The sequence below is a fragment of the Colius striatus genome, chromosome 3, assembly GCF_028858725.1.
Source record: "Colius striatus isolate bColStr4 chromosome 3, bColStr4.1.hap1, whole genome shotgun sequence".
Lineage (NCBI taxonomy): Eukaryota > Metazoa > Chordata > Aves > Coliiformes > Coliidae > Colius > Colius striatus.
Window position 1 is genome coordinate 68,257,349 of NC_084761.1, and position 22,065 is coordinate 68,279,413.

Genomic DNA, 22,065 nt, shown 5'->3' on the forward strand with positions numbered 1-22,065 from the left:
TCTCCAAATAAATGACAACAGAACTCCAGTTCACAATTCCAAGAAACCTCAGTGGTTTCATCAGTTTACAAAACTTATCTATGCTGGCAGGTATATCCTTAACAATATGAACGTGTAATCTGAAGACTGTTTCTCCACACATTCTGCCACTTTAATTCAAAGGATTCTTTCCAAAGGTGAAGGGGCAGTTATTGGTTTTGTAATTAATTTTGTCCCTTTTTTTTTGCCACATCACAGAATCACAGAATGGTAGGGTTGGAAGGGACCTTTAGAGATCCAACCCCCCTGCAGAAGCAGGTTTACCTAGATCAGGTCACATAGGAACATGTCCAGGCAGGTCTCCAAGGAAGGAGACTCCACAACCGCTCTGGGCAGCCTGTTCCACTGCTCCATCACTCTCACAGTGAAATAATTTGTTCTTATGTTTAAATAGAACATACCTATCTCTAGTTTATACATGAAGTTCTAGTTACAAAACCTCACAGTGACTTTGACCTAAGCAGATTTCCTGTCCCTAATATTTGTAGAGCACGTAGATTTCTTCTCTGTACCTAAAATAATTTAGGTGAAACGCTGATTCAAAGAAGTCAATAAGCATTTTGCTATTGATTTCAACAGAGACAATATTTCATTCTGATGGTTTATTGGTGATAGAATTTCAGAACATCAATATTTAGGAAAATACATAGTACACAATAGACCACATAATTGCATAGAACAAACTATAAAGAAAAGCATTTACTCTATATTAAAGGATTTCAATCTAATGTATTTATTTCCCCATAATATTTAGCTGCAGAAGACTAAACTGGCTGCCACAAGAAAAAAGCAAGCTTTCAATATAAAAGAAAAGAGTTCTGCAAATAACCTCAGGCAAGAGATTCAGCAGATAAACTGTCATCCACATGATTTTTGAGGTTAGAAATACCTCTCTCACAAGTTCCTTCTAAGTTGACCTGGAGAGTGAATAATTTAGTGAGCTAAAATGCAGGTAACACTAAACGCTTGAATGAGAAAAAACATCTAGGGGATACTTCATGACATCCTCCCAGTAATGCTCCACATCAGGCCTAGTATCCATCCCCTATTTAGCATTTGAAGTTTGTCTGAGGTAAGCTCTTTTCTCTGCCCCTATCAGAATACATTATTAATTTGTTTTTCAGCATGAGGCAACTATTTCTTTCACACTCCAAAAGACAACTAACAGACAAAGCATTGACTTCCACTGCAATGCCTATCTCAAGAAGAAACTATGATGGCTAGAAGCTACTGTATGTAAGATATGTATATGCTTAGTTTTCTAAAAGAGTATGAATAGAAGAGGATTTGATCACACATCAAGATGAGAATAGACAGTCATAGTCCTCTAAGTACAATCTCTACTATCTCTCAACTTTCTCCCAATCAAATTTAAGCATCTTACAAGTTCTAAAATTCCTTCAAGTAACAGGGAATGCAGCATCTGCCTTGATAAAATCAGTACTCCAAAATGTAAGTTATTTTCAACACTAGGAAGTACATTTTTATCTCTTTGCCTAAGTAGTTTAAAAGCCCCCTACTAGTGAACATCTTTTCTGTTTTTAAGTATCTGTCTCCAGTGATCCATATCCTTTCAAAAGCTAATCTGAACAGCTGGCATGCCTTGCAACTGTATTAGCAAGACTATGTATTGCTCCCTACCATCCACATCCCTTCCTCTTTAAACCTGGCTTACTTTAAAGGATGTGAATTAGTACACATACAATTTGAACTATGAGGTTATTGTAGGATGACACAAAGAGATTCAGCATGACTGCACAGAAGACTCTTCGAACTTGCAATGTAGCAACAAAAGGCCATTAGTTTATTTTTAATGATCTACTACTGAAAACCTTTATTTGTGTGACAATATTTCCATTATTTTCATATCTCTTGAAGTATACACACTTGAATAATTTTCAGTCTTCTTCTTGAAGGCAGTTTTACAGCTATAAATTTGTAGCATAGCTTTCTGAAAGCTGTAAACATTTAGTATGTGTGATCATGTGCTGCAAAGAATTCCACACCTGTGTAACACAGAAACATTTTTTAAAAAGTCACCTACAAATTTAATTTTAATAAATTGAAAATTATTCCCTTCATGGTTCTCTCCATGTCAGCCATTACTTAATATACCTCACTCAAGCTGGTCTGTTATCATTCCTTCTACGTAAGCTCATACTTTAGTGCACCCTATGTAATCTCTTGAGCTTGTTCCAGGCTGCATTCAAGCTGTACATGAAACAGAATTTATAGCATTGAAAGTGTTTTTGTCTTCCCTATTGATTCCTCCCGGTAAAAAACCTTTTAAGTACTAAGTAAGTTTTTAATCTATTAAATGTGTGCCTTGTCCATTCCACACAATGCAACTTAAAAAAGTATAATGCAACGCTTAAAATTCTCGCAGCAAGCTTTACCAGGACTCATTCTTCTTGGCAACATACGGCTCTGGTATCTTAAATCTCCTCATCCTTTGCTTCCCCTTTTAAAAGTTCACATTGTCCACTGTCTTTTAGAGTAAGTAAAACAATATTTCATTGCTAGCTTGAAAGTCTATTCAAAATAAATTAAGTACTCACTATATATCTCTGATGCATTGCATACGCCCTTTAAACTGCTTCCAGAGCCAATGTGGTATCTTTAAGGATTAAAGATATTATTTGTATTTTAATAAGTGTATCATGTAGGAAAATGTATAAGGAAAACTTATATCCTATGACATGTAGCTAGCACAAAAACTTTTCAGTGAACAGGGGAAAAAACCTCCTCCTACACAACTTCCCTTTAGCTTTTACTGTTTTTCAAGAAGACACAGACCCATTGAGAAGAAGTGATTGTATATGGCCCACTTTCTAATAAAAGAAATTGGAATTTGTTGCCGGTTTTGACACAAATCTTTGTTAAAGAAAGACCTGAAAGAAGCATGTCATTGTTTTACCCAAGAATAACTACGTATCGTGCTGCCTATGGCTATGAGAACATTCCTTGTTTTGTTTCCACATAAACAATAAACCCCCAAAAACCTAATCCTATGAAAAAAGAAAACTCAGGTCTGAAACTAAGCTGATATAAACGTGAACTTTCAGACTCTTATCAGCTTTGCAGAAGTGAGGGAAAAAAAAATAATACTAGTAAACTGAAAATCTTTAGACCTCATAGCTCTCAGGTGTAACTTTCATCCTCTCTTGAAAAAAAATGTACTTCAGTATTTGTACTTTACTTTCTTTCTACATTTCAGATACTTTTAGAACTACTAGGCTTCAACCTGCTAAGGTATGCAGAGAAATATGAAAGTATATCTTTGAAAACAATACTGCTTTTGCTATCAGGTTTTCTTTTCTATCTTTTTAGTTCAACTAATTGCTCCATTAACATCAGGAAAATTAAAAAAGAATGCACTTAACCACTGCTTCAATAATTTATTGTTTCCCGAAGACAGGTAGTTTGGCAGAAGAGATATGGCAACCAAGAACAACAAAGTGGAAATAAGACAAAATTTTGTCGTCATTATGTAAGATGGATACTACAGCCTGATCTTTCATGTATTATAAAATATATATTATCAGCTATGTAGCTTTCTAAAGTCAGTTATACTCTGACACAGAAGTTTTCCACTAGCAGTGTCCTTATCACAACATCCAAAGGAGATATAAAGGCCATCATATGATCTGATGGAGTCTGATCATAGAATCATAGAATGGTAGGGTTGGAAGTGACGTGTAGAGATCAGCTAGTCTAAACACTCCTTATCATCAAAAGCAATGTGTTTGCTATCAGCCTCTTGACTGGTCACAGAATAACAGAATCTTAAGGGTTGGAAGGGACCTCGAAAGATGATCTAGTCCAACCCCCTTTCCAGAGCAGGATCATCTACAGTAGGTCACACAGGAACTTGTCCAGGTGGGCCTTGAATGTCTCCAGGCTTTTAATGTCTCCAGAGAAGGAGAATAAATAATCCACCTGGGCAGCCTGTGCCAGTGCTCTGTCACCCTCTGTCATGGTTTAGCAAGGAGCAACTTCTGCTTGGTAACAGAGGGGGGCGTGCAGTGAAGACCTGGTATAAAGTTCTCGGACTCTCCCCCGGCTCCTAGGTTCAGATCCACCTCTGGCCCGGCTGGGATCGCTATTTAGGGACGGGAATTTGAAGTGCTTGGCAGAAGGTGCAAGAGTGATACAAGATGGAGGTGACCATGCGGACCCCACAGTCAGGGAAGGAGGGAGGAGCACCAGACCAGAGACCCCTCTGCAAGCTGTAGTGAGAACGAAGTCTGTACCTCTGTAACTCATGGAGGGCAATGGCAGGACTGAGAGCCACCAGTAGCCTCCATGTGAGTGCACCTGGACAGGCAAGAGACTGTGTGGGGAGGCGGCCATGGCGCAGGCCATGCTGGAGAGCCTGCACACCACAGAGCAGACCCACACGAGAGGCAGAGAGGAGCTGCAGCCTTTGGGATAAATGCATGTCAGAGCAGCCTGTGCAGGGCTGCCGTGTGTGTGAGGTACCCCATGGACATGCAGGGAGAACTGGTGCAGTGCTTGCCTGCTGTGAGGTGAGACAAATGGCAGAAACCATCAGAAATAGACTGACTGAAACCCCCATTCCCTGCCACCCTGAGCTGTTTGAGAGGGGAGGAGGTAAAGACACTTTAATTGACATTTTAATTGTCATCATGATGTATTGGATAGCAATGGCTATTTTCAGAAATCTGAAATATTTGAGATTGCTGGTGAAACCCTAAGCCCTGACATACTTTATTTGCTAATCTGCACATTAGAAAATCAGGGATGAGAATTTCACTCAAGTAAAACACTAATATTACTTTAGAATACCTATATGTAGTAAGAATTCATAAAACTACCTAAATCTGGTAGTGAATATAATACATAACTCCTGTAGAAACAATCTTCAGTAATTGAGTTCATTTATATATTGCTAACAATGACCTACAAGTCAATGCAAATGAAAAGAAATTCTTTATAGCTCTCTACAGTACACTAACAGTGGTTAAGCCTTTGATTAATTTCAATGTGAATATTAACAAATTAGAAGAGGGACACATGTAAAAGTTTATTAAAATTGTACTACCATTAAAAATTTAAACATTCCTTTTGAATACGTTGAGATTTTGTGCATTAGCTAGTCTATGGGAAAAAAATACAATACAGAACAAATAAAAGTTACAAGCCCATGAACAGCTGTTCAAACCAATTTACAGAGTCAGCAGTTAACACACAGGGCTTGAATATCTTATCAATAAAAACATGCAGTGATCATAAACAGTTTGTAATGGTATTTGTATACTATACAATTTGTTAGCTTTTATTCTCTATGTTTACATTCCAGTGTTAAACTCTTAAGTTCCAATTGGCTGACAATTCAACACACATCTCAGAAAGAAATGTAGATTGAACGTCAATTTCCTAAGAACAAGGTTAGAAATGTGTATGAAAATTACTTTTTTTCTCTCCAGAAAATACTCATAAAAATCTCTGAAAGAGACCAGAGTGGAATTTCATACTGTATCAGGACTGACAGAAACATTCAGAATTTAGTTTAAAAGTCTGAAATATTTATCATTACAATAATATCTAAACTGTACTAAAAACTGCATTTCAGTACATGCAATGAGAAATTGGCTACACTATAAAAACACTGATAATAGTGTTATCTCTTCAGTTCTAGTGAATATAACCTCTAAGAGGAGGCTTTCTCTATTGACAATTCAAAGCCTTCTTGAGTATTCACATTATGGCTCTGACAGTTGCATGACTGATAAGAGACAAAGTCAGAAAAAGTTTGAAGGTTACTCTTTTGTCTCCCTTGAAACTGATATTTTTTATATAATCTAGCAACATTTTCTGGTAAACAACATCGAGAAATCTGCTATTTTTGGGTAGATATTAAAATATAACTTCTCTATGTTTGAAAATTTTTAATTCCCCCTTTTTTAGGTTGCCAAATTAAGATAAAATCATTAGGAATAATAGAATTGACCGATACAGTGAAAATACGAAACATTAGAATTAGGAAACTATATATAATATACACACTATTTACTTCTGTTAAATGATTGAGCTTTTAAAATTGTTTATGTACAGGATCTAGGTATCAACTTGTATATGTACTTTTACCAAAACTTCAAAAGAGTTGTGGAGAATTCTAAAAATGTTAAAGGACTTCCTATTGTGTCTGAAAGTCACAAGCAAGAGGATATTAAAATATTTCTATAGTATGACCTGTTATGTACAAGAAAACTATCTTCTTAGCATAATGAAAACAGGACAAAAGGGGCCAGGATTCACCCATTGTAATACTTAAAAATATGACAGAAAATCCACACAGAAATATTTGTTATGTACAAAGGACACAATATATTTTAAAATTCTTATTATCACACATTAACAGCATTTAGATCTTGAGTTACTCTCATAGTTTCCTCAGTTGAGAAAATTTTGATTTCATCATTGAATAAAAATGATATCATCCTATCTCAACAGGATATAAAGTCAACATATGAAATTGAAGATTTTATTAAAATTTATGTGAACTTGAGTTAGCTGTTAATTACATACAGACCCCTCCTGTAACACATTATCTAGAATCGGTTCTTAACATCATTTTAGAAATTAGGCATGAAAAACGCAGTTTACAGTTTGGTAGTCATATTTTCTAAACATTAATTCAAAGAGACATTTTCACTGTCAATAGAAAATTACAAGACTAAGGAGGAAAGATCTTCAAATTAAGCAAACTCTTCAGAAAACATATTTTGTGATCTGACAGAGTCTAGCAAAGCCTTATAGGTATAAAGGTAAAGCAGATAGCAAAGCTTTTAAGTCAAGACTTTCAGGAGCCTACTGAGGCTTAGACTTTAATAGAGACCAGCACAGAGATACTAAGATAAAAGTAGACATGACTCAGAGCTCTATCTAGTTGTTGTTCATATGTACATAAAATAGATTTACAATCATTTGATGATCCATTACCAGAATATATCTGGTAGAATGTTAGACACATGTTCTCTTAGAAACAAGGATGTCAGAGAGGAATCTGTGACTGAAATGTTTCTATAGCAGCAGAGCCTTCTGCTCAACAATACCCTTCGTCTCAGAAGAAATTTCAAAACTTGACTGCAAAGATACATTCATTACTGATACTTATGTTGAGCTGCTGAGGACTTAAAGGCTATGTTCATATTGGCAAGAAGAGCATATTAATTCTCCAATGTAATGTTCACATCTCAAGTGGTTCTACACTAGTTCACCTTTGGTCAAACGGATTGAACGGATCAGTAGCAGCTGGGGGCGTACTGACTGAACTTCTGGAGTCCACTTTCTGGATTCATTTTATCCAGAAGGATCATAGTCCATGTGACCTATATAACATGAACCAAAGTACATGGAGTGAAGATGGCATGGGCTTCAAAAGAGCACCTCTTATCTGAACTAAGCACTGGTGTGTGCGAACTCACATAGAAATGGAAATGAAAAGACATGAAAACAGCTTCATCAGACCATTTTAGGCTTCAGAGGAGGAGAACAAGGTCAAGAGATAACTCAGATCCCACTCACAAACTGAAGAACCGAAAAGAAGAAAAAAAGTTGGCATCCTCATGGTAGACTGGAGAGTAATTTTTTAGATAGAATTGAAATGGATGCTAATAACAGCAGATCTCAATGACTGGTATGTGACAGCTGGAAGATTCTCTCCTCAGTTACCAAATGTTCCAACAAGAAGCACAATATTTTAAGTGCATTTTTCACAGAATAAAAGGCATTGTAAAACCACAGGAAGTATAAAATGATTTCAGATAAAATTGCCTGAGTTGATTCAGTAAAGTGAAAGATTAATAGTAACGTATTTAAAACTTTCAAGTTAAGATTATTACATTTCAAAAGAGTTCAACTGAAATGAAAAATTAACAAGGGAAGACATCTACACTAGAAAAATCTGGTAAACTGAATGAGTCAGAGGCAGTTTAAATTTCTTATACTATCTTGAATCTGTATCTTACACATATAATAAATAAATTAATAAAGAATTTATTTACTTTTTGGGGTAGGATTCCAGATCTAACCGATTAACAATCTGAAATTGAATTCAATGAACAACCATAACTTAGGAAGAAGGGAAAAAGACCAACTAGCAAGTACGTTTCCCTCTTAAGAGGTCAAGAGGCTTAGTAATAAAATGAGTACAAGAGTAAATACAGCGCACTTATTCCAAAGAGACAGATACTAGATTCATAATCTCTTTCTTAAGATAATTAATCCCCTTGACAAAGAAAATGTGCTACTATTTATCTGTAAACTCATTCTTTTATATATAAAGCTGGAGAAAAACTAGTTTGGAACAAAGAATATAAGCAGGCTGAATAACTAGCTCAATATGAGACAGAATAGGCTGTTTAAAAACACAGAAAGGAACTCTAGATTTTAGGACTAATTTATTAAGTTTCAGGTTGATGACTTCGAGTGCAAAAACAGGTACTAATGAATTCAGATGAATGCAGAAAAGAATGGAAGAAAAAAACACTACTACACTACATAGGAAGAAATGAAGGATACATGCTTCAAAAGTTAGAAGGCTTTCCAAAATTATTTTCTCATTATCTGAAGAAACCAAGTTATTTAAAAAAAACCGTATTTGCTATGTAAGTACAGGCTGAATATGATTCATTAAGGTGATCTGTCTATTCAAAAATTAAGTAAAAATCAAGGTATAAAGTATTGCATCTACAATCCACTTAGTAATTAAAAGAAGTTTCATTTGAATATAAAAGGTGGTACAACAGCATTATAAAAGAAGTCTGAGACTAAAATCTTAATTAAAGCCAAATATTAGATGCATTTGTCCATGAAAGGAAAACGTATAAGGGCTCTCCCACTACTGTGCACTATGAATTAAGCACTAAAGTTATCTGCTGAATCAGCATGATATTAAATAGTGCAGATGGTGAAATGAAAAAAAAACATCAAGGGGCAAAAGACAAGTAAAAATCCTCAAACCGGTATTATGCATTTGGAGTCAAGTTGCTACCTTGGTAGTACATTAATAACCCAACCTTACAGTATTTGACTATCAAAGAGATCATATTCTATCCAAAAAAAAAGCCTAGTTTAAAGACATTAAACATATCAGCAGGCATGCATATTGATCACCTATACCAGTAAATCCAATGCTTGAAGTTTTTTCTCGTTTTGTTTGTTTGTTTGTTTTTCCAGTTGTACTTTTATTTTTCAGGTTGCTGATGTGTCTTTATTTGTATAAGCACGACTTATTTCAGTTGTGCTATCTATTCTCAGGATTCATTTTATCCCATGTTATATCTGCTATCTTTTTTGGAAGGTATGTTCTCCAATTTATACATAAAATAATGATCTAAATAACAGTGGTTTGAATGTGTCTCTAATCTGTTCTGGACCTTTTTTCCTGAGCTTTAAAGAGGCTTGCTTAGAGAAGTTTCAGTTGTTTGCTCTTCTGTAGATGAAGCTTTCCAATATTTTAGTAGGGTTAGAGAAACAGGAACTTAAACCAACAGGGGAAAAAAAAGCCAGAAGGAATACAAATTAAAGTCTGTGAACTGTTTTTTTCCAGTTACTCAAAGTTTGCAATATGTTTGTAGGCCTGAGTTTAATATAATGTTTTTAAGGGATAAGAGGGATAGAATGGAAAATCACAGTATCAAACACACTCTGGTTCCTCTCTGAGCACTATCTGAAGTGGCATGTACATTCATACCATTTCCTTGTTTTCCAGAGATAATTAATAATAATGAAAGTGATCAATTACTGGGATATTAAATTCCTAACTGCAAGAATTTAATTTCATTTGGTTCTTAAATAAATTCTTCAAATCCATTCTTAAACTGCAGTTTATCCAACGTCTGCATAATTTCCACTTTTTGTAGTATACTTCTAGTTACATGTGTATTTGGAAGGTGAATTAACATAAATTAACATAAAAACTCTCTTCTTTACAGTGTCACAAAAAAGGGCTGAGAGTACTACTATGCCCAAATATTTCTGCACATTTTCAAAGCTCAATTTTAAAGTTTTGTTTTCACACTCAAAGTATTTTAACTGCAGTATACCTAACTTGTGCTCTAAAGACAATCTATGTCTTTTCCAGCATTAATATCTTCAATGACAGCACAAAATAAAATGGTGTTTATTCATTCACTATACCATTCATTGAAATGTTCTCTGACTATAAACAAATAAAACAATAATAATTGAAAAAACATTTTTCAGTTTAGTTTTATCCACAAACATGATTACAGAACAATTCCTTCTTTTATCTGACAGGAATTACTCAATGTGATTAAAGATGTGAACTACAGAATCATGGATGTGCAAAAGTCATGAGGGATGTTTTTGTTTGGAATGGCTTTTAGAACAATGAGTAATAATGAAAAAAAAAAATCACAGACCAAATTCTTCTTTGGTTCCATTGACCCACATTAGAAGTGTGAAGGGCAAGTTATTATTTAAAAGAGGGAATTTCCCTCTTTTAAATAATAACATTATTTTCTCTTTGTGTATTCTGCTATGCTAACTGATCTCAAGATCTGTAAACATGAAGGAGATTATTTCATGTTTTTGTTTATTGTTTGTAACTTAAGATTTGCAAGACCTTCTAGAAAGAGTTCTCTTTAATTTATATTATACCTAAAATTAAAGCATTCCAGCTTTTAACAGCTTTCATACAAATATTAACAATAGGCTTAAAGGAGAACAGTGAAAAATGCCTCCTCTTTTCAGTACAAACATACAAAAGAACTACAGTCTATTTCTAATAAACGTGAATGTTCAATTAAGTACTGGATACTATAAAAATTTGCTCCTCAACCCACTTCTATGCATGATATTAGCTTGATGCAAGATGATAGCAGATCAATCTCAGTTGTATTATGCAGTAGTAAACTCTCTAAGACAGGCTCTAGACCATCTTTACTACTTAACACACATAGCAGTTCTGCAATGTCTTCTTCTAGTACTAACAGAACAATATGAAGATTTTTCATTTGTGTCGTTCTGGTTTTGTTTTAAAACAAATGTATTTTTCTGTATTATGTTATGATTCTATCTTCAGATACTTCATAATCTCACATATTGGAGGTTTGTCTGAGTTATAACATAAACAGAGCTGTTCTGTACAAAACAGACTTGCTTTCAAATGAAACTAAATAGGCTCTTAGGAGTCTATCTACACTTAGCAAAAGTGGGCTGGGGGGATCAGGAATGTGCATTAGTAGAAAGCAGTATCAGTCAATTAAAATTGGATTTCTGTTGTTAGAAGCAGCAATTAAAATCTAGTGCTTTTTTTATTAGATTTTATCATGACAGACTATTTGCTGCCTGATTATTTGTCTAAAATCCAATTTTACTTGATGGGAATGTGTTACATATTCACTTAGCCAAAACTAAAGTAATTGCAAAACAATGGTACTATCTGAACTTTTGCATCATGTATGCTTCAAAAAATGACCACTCTAAGAATGGAAGGGTTCTAATGCCTCATCAGAGCAACTCCTCTGTCATGGCTATTTTCCTACCTCCTTTTCCTCTCACGATAAAAAAAGAGTATAAAATACTGTGTAAGGTTATCTTATTCTAATATCAAGGTAAAAATGTGTTACAGAGAAAGTTACTGAAATGCCATCTACAATCACCCTTGGAATCTTAAAAATTAGGACAAATGCCTTATAGAGGCTAATAGTGTTCCAAACACTAGTTTAGATATGTCAATTAGTTAATGTGCTCATCTGTCAACAGAATTAAGATAGTTTTATAGTACACCCTTGACTAGGCAAGCTTACGAGTACTCTTACTGCCTTGATAACCACAGGAAAGCCATTTCATTAAATAGACTACTTCCCTTTTCTGTGAAGTACATTAACAAATAGTTGGTTACTCAAAAAAAAATTAAGAAGTATTCTGCATAGCAGAGTGGTTGTGATTATTGTCAATAGATGCATCAAAATATTGCTATGGCTAAAGTGATGCTCATCTGCATGAATTATTTTTTATCCAAAAGCAAGACATATATATAATACATTATCTTAAAGTTATTTTTGCATATATTGAAACTGCCACCAACCAATGTGGCCATTTACAGAAAAGTCAGGCATTGCAAATACAATCTTGCTAAATTGTACTTCAAACATACTTCCAGATAGACAAAAGGACAATGCATTTACTGTGATTTCCTGAGCTTGAAAGAGAGAGTATTTTTTAAAAACTGTTTCAAGAAACAGTTTCATTTATTTTAATTGGACTCACATGAAAAAGTCTTATCAGAAAACACATAATATACTTTAATATAAATGACATTTTATACTGCTTAGCAATCAAGGACTAATGTGAATTAAGAGTCTTGATATTCTGAACTTAAATTTTTCACATGGAATACCTTAATTTTGCATTGACAACTGCAAAAATGCAGTCAAATATGTTTTTCATTTAACTTCAGAAACGTACAGAATACCGCATAAGCAAGACCATTTGAAAAGCAATATTTTAGAGGCTGTTCCTGAATGAAGATCAGTATTTATGAAACTGTGAAAGGAAGGTAGGAAAAAAGAAAGTTGAATAAACTCTGTAGTTGAAAAGATATTAATATATGATCTGATATTTCAAAGTGTTTCATCTGTAAGATCTGATAGACAGGTATAAATTGCATCATAAAGGTATCATTGGTGTTAAGCAATTTTATCAAACTTTAAAAATACAAGACATGTTATTGACCCCAATTAATATAACAATAAATAGTACCATTATCCATTTCACAAAACATCAGCTTATATAGGAAAATCATCTAACATATGACAACAAAAATATCATATTTTCCTCTTCACACAAAAAATTTTCCAACTTCTAATAATTTTTTCTCAGAGAAGGAAAGCAAAACTATGAGCTTTGGAAACCATCTTAATTTAGTATTTTAGATCAAGCTTGTTCTTTGCTCTATTCTCATTTATAGCAAACTTTTTAAAAGATGCAGACTTAAGCATACTTCACAATAAAAATTGTAGAATTTTTATCCAAAACAAAACAATAGGTGTTAATTCTTATATAGATATACATAAATGCTTTCTTAGCCATTGCTGCTATATGATTGAAAGCTGATGAAAATCTAATATGAATTCCTGGCTATTACGTCAATTTAACAGCAAAAGAACTATCTGTATCAGAGGCTCAAAAATAGGTACCTACTTTCTCCATCTCTCTGCTTGTCTTACCACTAGCTCTAGCTTCACAGATCAAGCTCTGAAAAAAAATCAGAACTCTCCCAAGACTGTTTATATACAGACAGCAATGGGATGGTTAGTTTTTACTCTCAATTTACAGATTTAAGTGTCAGAGTCACTAAAAAACCCTAATACTAAGAAAATTACTAGGCAAAAGATGGAAAACTCCAGCAGTACAACAAAGTAAAATAACGTGTCAAGATAGAAGACTAGCACTAGTTTTGTTAGCCTAGATCAGAACTGAAATGGCAAGCAATGGTACTATGCAATTCAGGTCTCTACATAAAATTTGATACTACTTTCACGTGGGATCAAAAATTGTCATTAGTAGAAAGCAATAGGAAGTCAAAAAAGTAATCGCAATAACATCAGTAAGAAAGTACAGAACAGATCTGCACAGAATTACAAAAATTTGGTTTAAAAACTTCATTAAAAGAATACAACCATAGAATCATGGTAGTTTAGGTAATCAAGAAAAGAACAGTAAATGCAGTTCACAGACAAAAATATTAAGAACTGGTAATGTTACTTGTAGAAGATACTGACACTACTAAACAGTGTTGTTTAAGCAGAGCTAACAAATGTCTTTTCATTGTTTTTTAAAAAAATAGGAATTTAAGGGAAGGAAATGAAGTGTCCCCTAAAATTAGGACAAGAACAAAGCAAATAATAGGAAACTGCTGAGGTGATGAACAGTTTACGGAGTATTATCACTTTCAAAGCATGGTGATATATCACACTTTATAACTAGTACAGAACTGAATCATCAACTACGAAATAAGAAAAGGAAAGATTAAGTAAATGAGCTATTCTATGCCTCCTCTTAGAAGCAGAACTTTTACAAAGTAGGACTATTAAAGCTTCAGAGTACTACATACAAGTAATTCTTGTACAAAATTGGCATGCAAATTTGGAATTACAGCGAAATCCTAGACATTAGAAAGAAAGTGGTGAGTTAAATTTCATTCAGATGTAAAGACAGCAGTTGCTGACTTACTGCAGAATAGTGTTATAGTAAATTATCATGGCTGAATAAGTCTCACAGAATTGTTAGATAAGCACTTTTATGACCTCAAATTCATAGGAACATAGAGAAGTGCTAGAAAAATGAAACAAGAATATATTTAATAGTGTTATTTGAAAAAAATCAATGTAAAATAGGTAAAGGTTTACAGAATACTTATTAAGCTTCCAACACTGACAAAAATCAGAGCTTTAAGTTACAACTTTACTAGTCACTGACAGTTTAAAACATTCAGGAACTTGGTGATCCTGCATCTATACTTTTAAAATGTATTAGAACCTGTGTTTTTTACATACTGACACACACATAGCTTCAAGAAGGTGACACATATGAACGGGAAAAACAGGGGAATCAGAGGCACAAAAAACTTACCTGGTGACTAATAAAACAGGCTAGTATTTACAACTGAAAATCACCTTTACCATTATTTTCAGTACTAGTTGTGTATGCAAATAGTTGCTTTTTACACACACAGACGGGATATGAATTCATACTCTGAACACTGAGACAAGACAACACAAATTCGTAAAACAACTAAAGGCATACGTTTAAAGTTTTTAATGTAGGGTATACTTCAGAAACAGATCTTTAAGAAAGGCAATGTATATAAAACTGGATATGGTAAAAAATAATTTGTCAAGGACAACGTGTTCCATATGGTATTTCTCCTTACTGTTACTCCATAGAATAGCAATATAAATTTAATATTGCAAGGCGGTAATGAAAAAGTCTAAATTTTTATAACTGCAGAGTTTTACAGAGATTATTTATTACATTATAAATTTTTCTTCTGCACAACAAAGTTGACAGATGGCATCATGTTATTTTATGACATCAGTATGCTGCTACATTCCTGATAAAAGCAGATCAGTAATCAAGTTCAAGCCATCATTTTTTTTCCTACTCCAATTAAGATACGACAAAAAGGGAGCTTTGAATGATTTTTTTTGTTTTTTAAATAAGCTAGTCTCCTTTAACTACTGATGGTCAACGCTGAAAATAGCTTGACAACACACTAGTTATGGAAAAGATTCCTGACCAAGTTCACTGCAATTTGCATGGATTCCATCCAATCAATTGCTTTAAATGTGGTAAATAAAATGAGTGTTAGAAACTAGATAAAGTCCTAGTTACCTTCCTAGTAGGCAAAGTGACTTTCTCCTTCTGAACTCTGATGAACTTTAGCTATTTTGTGAGTAGTAAGGAAAGAAAAGTCCTTCAAAGACTGCGGCAGCAGGATATAACAGGAATTTTGGCATAAGTCAGCTAGTGGTTACTTCTTAGTAAAGCAGATGAAGAATTTAAATTGATTAAGAAATATAGGAAAAAGCATTCTATAAATTTCAGTGGAATAATTACAGTCATGATGGAAAATGGTAAGAAGCACATGAAAATATTTGCTATATCCTTTTCTGAGTAAAATGCTCAAGAAAGAGGAAGATAAGAGGTTACAAAACTTCAAAAGTTTGTGTAAATGGAACCTGAAAAGAAGAACAAACCCAAATTTGCTTTTCACATTGTGAGGGAGCACATTTCTACAAAAAGACATAATATCTATATACCTTTGGGTAATGGAAATTGTGTGGTATGGAACATCTTATAACACACTCACAACAGCTCGGAGCCTGAAAGAATGGCAACTCATTTCATCACCCAAATCAAAGATGGCAGCATTTTCTAAACATCTGAAATTCCAAACCTGACTGATTGCAACCGGAGACTTAATACTTTCACAGGCTGTCATACAGTGCAATGGAACTGTATTTATTCATGCAATTATTCACAATTGTTGACTCAATGGAGGAAGTGACTATACAATATTTTCCCTCAAAATGAAATCAAAAGAATCAACTCACCACTTGTCCATTCTGAGGATTTTTATGTGCATATGGGGGTCCACGGATGTGATTCCACATCTGACCAGATGTCATAGCAAATACAACACACTAGAAAAAAACAGAAAAACAATATACTCATTTATTTACCCAGAGGAATTGAATACAAAATCATTCTGCTGGTGATGCTTGTTTTACACACATAGTTATTTACCTAACCAGAAATGGTATCTAACTCTATTTGATTTTTAGGATAGGGTTTTCAGATGTGTGGCTCTCAGAAAATTCTTAATGACTTCTGTTAGAAAATGAGTTAGCTCATGAGAGAGATTTTCAAAATGTCACTTGAAATAATCCTCTCTTTATGTGCACTTGGAATTGCCACATTTACACATACATATGTCAAAAAACACTCACAACAATAGAAGGTATTCATTGAAAACATTCTGCACTCTACTATTCAAGGTTTATACAACCTTTCATGAAATTATTTCCGTCTCCAATACAAATGTTCAGCTTACTTGTTTCTGTATGAAATGATATATAAACCTTATGGGAAAAAAATCCAACTATAAAAAGTCTATCTTATTTTGTGAGATTCTCATTCTGTGTCCTATATTGACTGTGATTCAATTAGCTATGATAAATAACAATGCCTGAGATAGTAGAAAAGTGAATTTCCCTATGGAAAGTAGTGTGAAGCTAGGTTAGGGATGTATGACAACTGTAAAAATATTAATTCCTGTAGAAGGTCATACTACAAAATCTATATGAAAAACATCACAGTCACAGCAAGAGTCATTATGAATTTCTTAAAGAGGAAAATATAGTATCTTTTGATTATTAAATGAGAAAAAAACATAAATGGGAAACTTGGATCATCTAAATATGTCTTCTGACTTATGAGTACAATTAATCCTTACAAAAACTCCAAGACATTTCAGTACAGTTTTTACATACAGTCTGATTTTTACTGTACATCAACATTCCCATCAGCACAGAACAGTCAGAGATTTAAGCAGATGGATCAGGAATGTCAAAATTTATATGAGGACAGTTAACTAAACCAGGGCTTATTAAAATATTTTAACAGTTTTTCGTTAAAGAATGTTTAGTAACACGTTCTTGAAATAAATATAAGGTACTGTAGCTCTCTAGCCCTATAAATGCTGCATTGACACCTCTAGCAATGCAATTTGAACAAACTTTGCAAGGCCTTAGGACTGGATCTTCTCAGGCTTAACTACTTTAGCTGAAATGGCAATTTTTCCAAGGACCAGGTGGCTATGTCTAGTTTATATTACTTTTGCTTATCCTTTTACGGTATAAATTATCTATTCTAATCAGAATAAAATAATTATGACCAATATACTGAGGTAGTGTAGGCACCAGGTGACAATAGAGACAATGAAAATGGAAACACAGGATGCAGTGCACCAGTATGGAATGATAACAAGGGAGGAATAGGATTACTCTAGAGATCTCAAGCTTAAAATATTATGCCAATAAAGAAACACAGATATAAGAGTTGCTCAAAACCAGTTTTAGGGGTAACAGGGAATAAAGGATAGATATCCAATGTATGTATGCTTTCGATGTAAAATGCTTTTATTATTGAGACTATTTGGCCTTGTAATAGAGAGAAAATGAAATAATGAAAAAAAAAAATCTAATAATAATTCTTTGTTGTACTGTTAAGGTTTCAATTACATGAAGAATAGATTCTTGTTTTTAAATATAAGATGTGTTTCATTCTCCCCTCAACAAGATTTAGAATGTAACAGTATAGTAATTAATGAAAGCAGATGAAAGCATAATGGTAGTGATTATTAATAAACGGATTATGTTTTAAATAATAATATGCAAAGAAAAGAAGAGAATATATGCTTCCTTTACTGGAAAAGGGTAACAATTATTTTTATACCTTGCAGACAGTTTTAGAAGAGACATTTATACTGCTATTTTAGTGATGAATCACATGGGAGATAGCTTAATGTGAAAGTAAAAAAGTGTAGAAAATGAAAATATGGGTAATGAAAGTGAAGTGAAAGAGATGTTTTGAAAGGCCAAAAGTTAGCTGAAAAGTAAAACACTGAAAGAGAACAGATGCATAGAGTATACAAGCTGTGGCTCTCAGAATGTGAGTTTTCTATGAAAAGTCATTTGCCTCACTCTTTAAGGTACTGTATTTAACGTTTACTTTCTTGGGCCAAATCTTCTTCCATATGGAAAGATTAAAAAAAAAAAAACAAACCAATCTTAGTTTATATGCTGTCATTTTCATTACAGAGAACTCTCTTAAAGAAGAATTTGAATGTTTGCAAATAAAAATATTCTTTCTCACAACATGGTAATGTGAATAAAAAAATACCTAAGAGACACTATGGTAGGGAGAAACAAATTCTAAGTATTCATATTATTCAAAGAGTTAACAATATAGTTGTTTATCCTGAAGGCATCTTTCATACTTTTACAGTTCAGACTGTTAGTGACCAAGAAAATGAATTTAGTGCACCACATCTGGATCTGCCATGATTTCTTTTCATCATGCACCTCTTCAAAATGACCTTTTCAGGAGCCAAAAATCATTCTCCCTTGTCCTCTTTCATCCTTCATCTATTTTAACTACCTTAAGAAGAGAGCATTTCCATCATATCTCTTAAGCAAGCATTTGGTATGCTACAGACAGCACTTGACATTCAAGCTCATTTTGCTGTGCTCTATACTCTCGTTCTATTATGATCATCAGGGTAAAAAAAAAAAAGAAAAACAACTAAAAATCACATTTGAAACTACAGACTTCTACTGTTTGTAAAATATACTTCAAATACACACCATTACTTTTAGAACAGATGAAAGCCTCTATAACATGACACATCACACTCATACACAATGCCTACCACTGCATAGTTCCCATAGGATCCTAAGCTTTGGGATCCAAAATTTCAAAAATACCTATCTGATTCTATAATTCTATGATACTGTGAGCTGGTGTTTCCCATGATAAAACTTTGCCAAATTCCTACAAATGAGCAGCTTGTAACATGTGATTAATGACTCCATATTTACCTTACAGATTTATATTGTGTTTCTTTCAGTGGATCAATTCATGGATACAGAAATGGTCACATAATTTCTTTGGATCTTGTCAAAGGATGAAAACTGAGGCATTTCTCTTTGAGCACTTAGAAAGATTTTGAACTCTGCATATCCAGAGTAGAGTCTGTACTTCAGCAGTCCTACAGAGAAGAGCACCACAGACATCCCTTTCATCTGCCTGCTCCCTTCTTTCTCCTTGTCATGCTCCAAGAACAACACTTTAACTCTGCATGCCACCTGAATTATCAAGGGAGTTCAGGGTTAGCTATTTTAAGAGCTTCCTGATTTAAGTGGACTATTCTGTATCCAAATGACAAATGCAAACAGAGTAGATCTACACTACTGGCTGGTGTAGTATAGAGAGGGAAGGAACAGAAATCTGGTTGTGGTTCCCAGACCAAATGTCCACAGGGTGTCTTCGGTGACAATGAATTTCATCCCTATTATCAATCTTAGGTGAGTACACTGTAAACAGGACTGCTCAAGGGCATTGTGTCCTGGTTTCAGCTGGGATAATTTCTCCTTAGTAGCTGCTACAGTGCTGTGGTTTGGATTTAATGTTGGTAGCAATAACTAAAACATCAGTGTGTTAAGTTGAACCTATCGTAAGTGAAGGACTTTTCTGTTTCCCATTCTCTGCCAGTGAGGAGGTTCGTAAGAAGCTGGGTGAGAGTATGGCCAAGATAGCTGAACCGGACTAGCCAAAAGGGTATTCTATACCATAGAATATCATGCTCAATATATAAACTGGAATGAGTTGGCAGGGAGGGGTTCATCACTGCTCAGGCATTGGTCAAAGAGTGGGGAGCAATTGTGTTGTGCATCACTTGTTTTTTACCTTGGGTTTCATTTATCTCTTTTTTCTTATTTTTTCAATTACTATTATTGTTATTAGCTATTAAACTGTTCTTATCTCAACCCACGAGTTTTACTATTTTTCCAATTCTTCTCCCCATCCCACTGGGAGGTAGAGAAGTCAGTAAGCAGCTGTAGTGGTGTAGGGGTTAAATGATAACTCCTTGTTAACAAATTGCAAGTGGTATATCCATAATGGCTTCCCAGTGCACAGCTTCATCCTTAGTTTTGGAAAGAGGGAAACTGCTTTGAACTCAGTCATGGTGCACTTGTGTATGTACCACAAGGTTCCTAAGAACAGACTCAAGGTAAATAAGCACCAAAGAGTCCTACCAGAACACTGAATTACTAGCAAGATGCAACTTTACATTTCCAGGCAGAATTTCGTGACTGTTCTTGGTCTTGCAAGCTTTGTCAAATGATTTGAGTTTAATCACTTTTTTAAAGGCTTAAGTTTTAATTTAATACTATCTGCCCGTTTATTAAACAAAATTGCTATAGACTTAAAAAGATATTTGGTATGCATTTAAGTGAAGTTTCCTACTAGCAGATACTATACAAAATTGATCATCAGATTTCTCTGTAAGTTTAGGCCCCAGAATATGGCAAATGCTTCGTAACATAAGAAAAATAGTGAAATTCCAGATTCATTTATGAATATAGTTAAATTCAAGCATGGTTTCAAAAAAGAGGAGACATGCAGCAGTTGCATACTTAATTTCAATACTGTTTCATTTATTAAAGTTTTTGCCATTTCACAATTACTATTTTAAATAAATGTAATCCTTCCTATCCAGTTTAACTTTGGGTTTGTATTCAACAAAGGCTACAGAGCTGTAGCTCCATTCCTAATCTCTAATAAGAGATATACAGTTCAAGGACAGAGAGAACACCACAGAAGTAAAGAGAATGGGTGTATGCATCTTTAAAAGTTATTGTGCATCTCAAACTTCTAAATATTGGAAGAAGGACTACTACACATAAGGATCCTGATTTTCTACTCACACTTTTTTTCTAGCTGTTATCTTGAATAAAACACAGTTTTTACTGTCATTCCCAGAGAGGGATAAAGAAGCCATTAGTAGCCATGATACACTTCAAGCTCTTTTGGAGCAACAACTGATGATGTACTGTATGGCACCAGATCTGTGGAATATATCAGCACAGAATACATTTCTAATAGCCATTAACTCTTACAACAACAGTAAACACATATTTTTTATCTCATTCAAGTCACATTCAAGTGACTTGACATATTTTGACAATTGTCAACTCCTAGGCAGTTGCCTTCTAACTTGGGCACAGACTTTGCCTTCCCAGATTCCACAGGCACACATACACATACAATAAAGCTGAAAATTACATTCAGAAAAATACAGTGCCAGCCTGGTAAAGAAAATGTTTTAAAAAGCCCCCTAGCAGCCCACATTCTAGCCAACTGAACAGGTAAACTCTCAGCTCCTGTACTTTTGTCTAAAACGTAGCACTCCTTATCTAAAACAATATAAATTTGTCCAGATTATACCTTTTGTTCTGCCTGCTTAAGAAATGAAGAGTCTTGACAAGAATCCAAATTGCTTCTTGTTATCGGTATAGAAGGACAAGACTCTACAAATTTCTAAGGACTGGAGGTCATCTTCATCTTTGTGCTAGCACATCAGAGGGAAAAATATCCATAGATGAACAATATGATTTAAGTTAAAGTCTAAAATAATCTAGGGGATAAATTTTGGATGTGATCTCAAAACATATATCTTTTGGGATATTATGTACTGTGACTGCCATCCTGGTTTGCCATTCTAAAAGTCTGCTGGGTAATGTTAAAAGTAAAAATGCCTAAGGCATACAAGATACTACCAGACTGTGCTGTGCTTCAATGAGGGGATGAAACTGCTAATAGCTTTGCTGTTGCACAACCTAATGTTGAGGACAAAACCAGTTCAATGGTCTTGTGTGAACTGGCATTGGAATCCATGTCTGA

At 34.2% G+C, this 22,065-nt stretch overlaps 1 protein-coding gene across 2 annotated transcripts in view; it reads right to left on the reverse strand.

The window, feature by feature from the left end:
* Nucleotides 1–22,065, reverse strand: part of TUSC3 (tumor suppressor candidate 3) — a 124,177-nt gene that overhangs the window by 39,027 nt on the left and 63,085 nt on the right. For both annotated transcript variants that reach the window (XM_061992717.1, XM_061992716.1), the window contains one exon: nucleotides 16,152–16,241. In XM_061992717.1, coding sequence (XP_061848701.1) covers nucleotides 16,152–16,241 — 90 coding nt within the window. The remainder of the gene's footprint in view (nucleotides 1–16,151; nucleotides 16,242–22,065) is intronic.